This window comes from Marmota monax, unplaced genomic scaffold (assembly GCF_021218885.2).
Source record: "Marmota monax isolate L192 unplaced genomic scaffold, Marmota_monax_Labrador192_F-V1.1 WCK01_AAM20220418_F8-fsc00021, whole genome shotgun sequence".
Lineage (NCBI taxonomy): Eukaryota > Metazoa > Chordata > Mammalia > Rodentia > Sciuridae > Marmota > Marmota monax.
The window spans coordinates 14,815,848-14,822,285 of NW_026695228.1; the positions used below are offsets into that span (position 1 = coordinate 14,815,848).

At 44.3% G+C, this 6,438-nt stretch overlaps 1 protein-coding gene across 1 annotated transcript; it reads right to left on the reverse strand.

Moving 5' to 3' along the window:
* Positions 1–374: 374 nt before the first annotated feature.
* Positions 375–5,886, reverse strand: Cck (cholecystokinin). Its single transcript, XM_046437460.2, has 3 exons — positions 5,734–5,886; positions 4,422–4,637; positions 375–764 (listed from the first exon to the last, which is right to left on the reverse strand). Exons 2-3 carry the CDS (start codon positions 4,633–4,635, stop codon positions 631–633), a joined length of 348 nt encoding a protein of 115 aa, XP_046293416.1. The 5' UTR covers positions 4,636–4,637; positions 5,734–5,886; the 3' UTR covers positions 375–630.
* Between the last annotated feature and the right edge of the window lie 552 nt (positions 5,887–6,438).

Consider the following 6,438-nt stretch of genomic DNA (forward strand, 5'->3'; position numbering starts at 1 on the left):
TTCCTCTTCCATAAAGGAAGGACAATAATCTCTGTGCCACAGGCCATGGAATGATCAGATACTTGCAAAGGCAGGGTAAGGCATTGCCTTATAACTTATTTAAAGAGAGAATTCTAAAGAAAACTTATGGGGGGGGCAGTAGGATTGGCAAAAGAGATCAGGAGTCAGGGTTTTCAGGGCTGGGCTCTAGACCTGACCACAGAAGGCACTTATGCTAGCCACCTTGCCTCAGCAGGGGGTCAGCTCCATGCCCTAGTACTCATTTCCCAAGCTGTGTCTGGGACCATCTACTGCGGGGATTCCCTGGGCACTGCAGGTCAGACTTCCCTCCTTGCATGGTCTGAGGACCCTCAATACATTCAAGGAATAAACAGTCAGAATGAAATCACTTTAATAGCATAGCAACATGTTAGGACCAAAAGTCACAAAGTTAGGAAACATCATATTCTTCAATTGCACAATTCTGCTGAGGTGTGTGGTTTCACAGGACAATCTTAATAGAAGGATTTTTCACATTGAGAACTTAATAAATAAGATACTTAAAATGTCAAACTTCAGAGACAATGAGTTATGAGCATGATTGTTTTCTTATTCTGCCTCCTCTGAGTCAGGTGGATGGAGGCTGGTCTTCTAAGAAGGATATTCATATTCCTCAGCACTGCGCCGGCCAAAATCCATCCAGCCCATGTAGTCCCGGTCACTTATCCTGTGGCTGGGGTCCAGGTTCTGCAGGTTCTTAATGATGGACATGCGGCCAGAGGGAGCTACAAGGGACAGAGAAGAAGAAGAGAAGAGCATTATATCTAAGAATACAACCAGTTCAATTTGTGAAGGCAAACAACAGAAAAGGCCAGATGAAATATATACATTTATATTCTTAAAGGTATTACAGACAAAGATGAAAGAGGAGAAAGACCTATATCTTCATAAATGGATAAAAGTGATGTTCACTAGTTATGGGTGTGTTTTGTGTTCACAGTTTATTTAGATGGGTTCATTTTGTCCTGCCTTATACAAACTGAGGAACTGCCTCAATTTTTCTTTGTCTCCCCTACCCTTAACAGTATTTTCCTTGTGTATATGGCCCTCAGCAGAAAGCAAGAATTTCCCTAGTACTTACCCATTTCTAAATTTCATTGCTTAACATCCCTGACATACCCAACTTGTCCAGAGAGCTTTAAGATAGTGCAATCACAATATCTTGATATTGAAATGGCTTTAAAAGATGGAGTTAAGTCCCAATGCTAATTAAACAATGTTTTGAAATTATTAATTTGAAAGCTACTTTCTTTTCTTAAAAATAAAGATAACCCGAAAAAGATACACTATCAGATTAAACTCTTGGCATCTCAGTAATAGTCCAAGAAGGATGCGAGAATAAAAGAGGTAAATGAAGTCAGAGATTTTGACCTAAAATCAATAACTGAAATTGAATGGGTGCCATGTCCTTGGGAACAGGATTATTCTTGCCTAGAACCCACATTGAGTGGGCAGAAGTATGACAAGGTAGATGCTTTGGAGGCATGTGACACAGTGCCTCTCAGAGATCACAGACAGTGATCTGTGCAAACGAAGGGTTAAACAAGGCGCTTCAGGGCCATGAATGGGCAAAGTCCAGGCCAATTCCTGAGTAGAGAAATAGAGGACCTCTCAGTGGTGGCCACTGTGTTGGGGGCCACCATGTCTCCACTTCTCAAGATATTGGTGAGGCTCTCCTTGCTAGTTCCTGCATATGGAGCCCAAATATGTGCTGTTTACTGACAAGTGACCCTTCATAGGCAGTTACCCTGTCCTAATGGGTAATGAAATTAACCAGCTATATTTAAAGCAGACACACCACTCAGAATAACAACATGCCCATCCTTTCTCTCTCTGCTCCCATCCCTTCCCAGTTTGGGAGCTAAGTCAACACAGCACATTTGAGCCCTTTTTGTAGACATTCCTAGCCTATCCAGAAGGGAAAGGGCCCCTGCTGTTTAACTGTTTGAGGACATTTTGTGGTGAAATATTTGTCCTTAAATTCAGCAAGACCTGCAGACTCAGTTCTCCATGGACAGTAACATGGAAATATGACCCGTCCTCCTGCCTGCTCTGATGATGAATGCTATAACCCAAATTTCCATCTAGTGGAAGCAAAGTGACAGCTTCAATATGAGCAAGCAACCAGGGTTGCTGGGATGAGCACTATGTATAGCTGTCATTCTATAGAGCTCTGTCCTCACCTGGGTGTACTTACCATAGTCTTCATTTACCAGTGCTACACAGAGTAGGGACTTATAACTGATTTATGGAGTCAAAGTGAAGGGTATGACTTCTTTAAACTTTAACATCCAGAACCGATAGTACAGCTGGGAAGCCAAATGGCTTCCAGACACTCTGGGGAAGTCAGGGCTTGGAGAACCTTAGTCTTGTTGCGGCTTAGATGTGCAGACATCTGCACATCTTCTATTATTATATTCTATTATTATTATTCAACCTTCTAGAGCCATGGCTTCCTTATGGGCAAAATGGGCATGATAATACTTACTGTGCCGGGATGTTTTTCAGGTCTGAGAGAGACAACAGCTGCAACACTGGGGTTTTGCTGGTTATGGATAAGTGTGTACTGAATGCCATTAGATGCACTATGCCACTAGATGCCTCCCCTATCACCCTCTACTAGAACTGCTTCTCCCCAAACCATTAAGAGTTCCTGATAATAAACTCTTACACACTTCTCAAAGAACACATTTTGTCATTTAGAACCTTTGATGTATTCTAGTGTTAAGTCAAATCGAATATGATCTCAAAATATATAAAATATTCAAGGACATTTATTCCTACATCGTATTTGTCAGTAGAAGAACATGATTGTTTTCTAGTTCTGCTGATCCTGGGTGTTGGCAGCTTATTTTCCAAGTGATTGCTCTTCCCACTAGGGTTCCTTTGGCCCAACAGCCTGAAGGCAAAGACAGGAGGGTGTTGAAAGAGGGGATTGGAAGAACTTCCCATCTAAGATTTATGCTGTAAGAGCCACTGGTAGGGTATTGGTTCTAGGAAATAATTTGGCAAGTAGCTCACCCCACCCCTAGAACTGGGTTTCTTGGGTCTTTCCTAAAGCTGGAGAGAGATCTACATTTCAGTGAATAGCCTAGGATATCTCAGACTGTCTGGCTGAAATTCAGCCCACATCTGTGAGCAGATTCTAAATTACGTTCAGATAGGCAAGCAGAAGGAATTCTCCAAACTGTCAGACTTTCTGTCATCTGACTAGTATTTCCATTTTTTCAGTTTAATTCTCAGGAAAGAACACAAAAGGTGTAGTTTGAGCAATTCTACGAATCACCTTCTGTCCTTTTCCCTCTGAAGGCCCTTGTCAAAAAGTTTCTAATTTCATCTTCATGTAAAACCACAGAAGACTCTAGAAAGCCAAGCCCTCCATTTTCTTCCTCTTTACTCAAAGCCGTAAGTTAAAGTTCAAATCCAATTGAGTAAAACCTCATAGAAAAGGAAGTCACTTCCCTCAGCCATCCTGGCAGTGTTTGCTGGATGTTTTTAATTCAGTTATTGATCCACTTTAGCACTCTGCCCCTTAGTCAGCGTCCATCATCAGTGTCATTGTGGATAAAGCTGGGAGAAAAAAAAATCATGATTCCTCCTTCTGAATCACACAAAGAGCCAACCGGGACTCCAGGGAGCTCTGGCCTCCTATTTTGCAGATGAGAAAGTCAGGCCCAGGAAAAGGGCACTAAGCCAGGGAGCTGCTAAATCACATTATTCCTGGAAAAAGGAATGCTGAGAAACTGACTTATGGAAACATCTCTCCAATAGTTGTGTTTTCTTTCTTTTTTTAATCATCTCATATGTAATTATTTCAGTTCACTCACTGTCAAGGAAAAACTCAAAAATGTTCCTGGTTCTTTCCTTCTGTTACATTCTTTAGTGAAAACTGACCTATTCTCACTTGTTTTTGTCAGATCTCAAGCATTTTCAGCATCCTTCACTTCCTGCTACAGAGTTTCCAACTGTCTGCATCTGTGTGGCTCCTGGTTCAGCTCCATTAATAGAAGAGGTTGTTTAGTGTATTTGGAACCACTTTCCAGGATTTAGTAATTATCTTTAAAAAACATTTTCATAAAATGGTGTTGAGCTTAATCAGCAACACTGTACCAAAAATTAGCTTAAAGAAAGATTTTTAAGAACGTTTTCCTTACTAATAAATTAAGTTCTCTACACCTCATTTTGATTTGCTTATAGAAGACTTCAAAACTGTACTCTCAGGTGCAGTGGAACTCTGGAAAGGAAGGTGGAAATCCTATTAGTCTGTGTTTTCTCCCAAAAGGGACAGGGATACCTTCATCTGGTGGACGTTAGAGGAGAGGGCCAGGATTGACAGTCCAGAACAGGGACAGAAGTGAGGGACGAGAAGGCAGCATCCTTACCTTTCCGAGCCTGCTGGATGTATCGGGCCAGCAGTGCGCCCAGGTGCGCTCTCGGCTCCCCGTCTGTCCTCTGCACAGCCCTCAGCTGCCTTCGGGCCGCCTCTTCTGCCCTCTGCACCCCGGAGCCTGCGGCACCAGCTGGGGGTACCGGCTGCGTCAGGGCCCCCGCAGCGAGTACCGCCATCAGCACGCACAGGCAAACGCCACGGTTCATGGCTGTGGAGAGCAAAGTCGAGGGGGCGTCAAAAAAAAAAAAGAAAAAATGCTGGGCATCCGCCAGCGCCTGCCGAGAGTCGGGCACCTGGAAGCGGGCTCAGTCCAGCGCCGGCGCACCAGATCCGCTAGGCTGGAGCAAGCGCTAGGGCTTACCAAGCGCAGACCCCAGCTGAGTGACACACAGCCGCGCGCGCGCGCCTAAGCGCGCTTGGCTTGTCTCTAGGGTAATCCGCACCCAAGAGCCAGGATCAGAGAGAACTGGTGTTTTGCCCTTTTTAGCAGAAAGAATGTCTCCTGTTCGCCTTAAGTTTGAGAAAGCTTTTGTAGAGCGTCTTTGTTCTAACTGGAAAAGCACTCTATTAAAGATAGTGTGAAAAATACGGGATCTCAGCAGAGAGAAATGAGACCCTTGAAGGAAGGCAAGACTTTTCCAGATAGAAAAGAAGCTTTTAATACTGAAATAAATGACGAATAATAATAATAAAAAAACACACACACACACATACAGTTTAAACTGTGGATGCCATAAATTAAAAAAAAAATTATAAAGTTTCCTCGAGGTGTATGTGGGAATTAGTAATAAATCATTACGCAAAACATAGGTAGGGTTTTAAAAATCAGAAATATGCGTTCAGTTCTCAGCCATTGCCAAAGCACCGACTGACTGCATTTTAGAACTGTGATTAGATAGAAAATCCACATATTTCTATTCTTAAAGCTCTGGATTTTCTGCAATATTTAGAAAATGGATTTAAATATTAAAACTTTTTGGTATTTTATTTGAAAAGATTGCAAAGCACCTCTGTTTAACTGCTAGCAAATCTCAATTTGCCTGAGACTCCTAGCAAATGGCTATTTCAAAGTTTTGTGCAAAAAAGACCCACACAGGCTTGTGAAAGTCTCTAAGGCAGCTACCCACCCAGCCCTCATTTTTAAATCCAGCACCCTTATTTCTGAGTTTTAAGAATGTCTTTTCAGCTATGGGGGGGGGGCACAGAAAACAGAAAAAATATAAAGGGGTACAAAACTGAAGACAGCATTCTTCAAAGACACAGGACACTTGTATCCGCGTGGGCGAGTGAAGGGACCTACATACCTCTGGATTAGAAAGCAGCTGGTTTAGCGTTTCCAGCGGAGCTGCGACAGCCGAGCCAAGTTCAGGGTAAACGGGCGGGTGGCTGCCTCTTAAATAGCCCCGCCCGGCGCTATAGGACAGTCATCTATTTACCCAACGCTGACGCAGACCCGCAGCAACACGTGCTCAGAGGACGGCCACTGGGTCGACAACCGATTGAAGTGGCTTCTAGAAAAAGAGGGGAGACGGCTCAAGAAAAGGGGGCTAGCCCCTCCCAGGCGGGGATCCCGGTGTGGGTTCTCCCGGGGGCCCAATGCACTTCCACCCTAGCCCTGTCCGCTGCCTCTCCTTGGCCCATTCCAGTGCAGTGCGCTTTCCAGGGTGGGAAACCCAGGAGTCTTTAGCTTCTGGGTTGGATAAACTGCCTGAGTTTAATTCACTTTGGGAACCAGTTGGGCCTCCAAGGAAACTTTGGGAACCCTAGGCCGGACTGACAGCTAGGCGAAATTCTGAAAGTGGGCGTGTGTGTGTGTGGGGGGGTGGGTCCCCTCTTGGATCACCTGAGGCCCTGGTCTCTGGACTTGTAAGGGCTCTCTCCAGGGAGAAGAGGGAAGTCAGAATCTTCACTTGCTTCTCAGCGCAATAAAAGCCCTTGATGATTCCAAGGGCAAGTGTTCCCAGTCCGGGAAAGGGATCCCGCCACTGCTGGCTGTTGGTGTCCTGGGC

Bases quoted from the DNA above. Each gene is read 5' to 3' on its own strand.
- Cck (XM_046437460.2), bottom strand. From the start codon at position 4,635: ATGAACCGTGGCGTTTGCCTGTGCGTGCTGATGGCGGTACTCGCTGCG. The intron at 765-4,421 runs GTAAGGATGCTG...TGTCCCTTGTAG, and splicing joins CATCCAGCAGGCTCGGAAAG to CTCCCTCTGGCCGCATGTCC.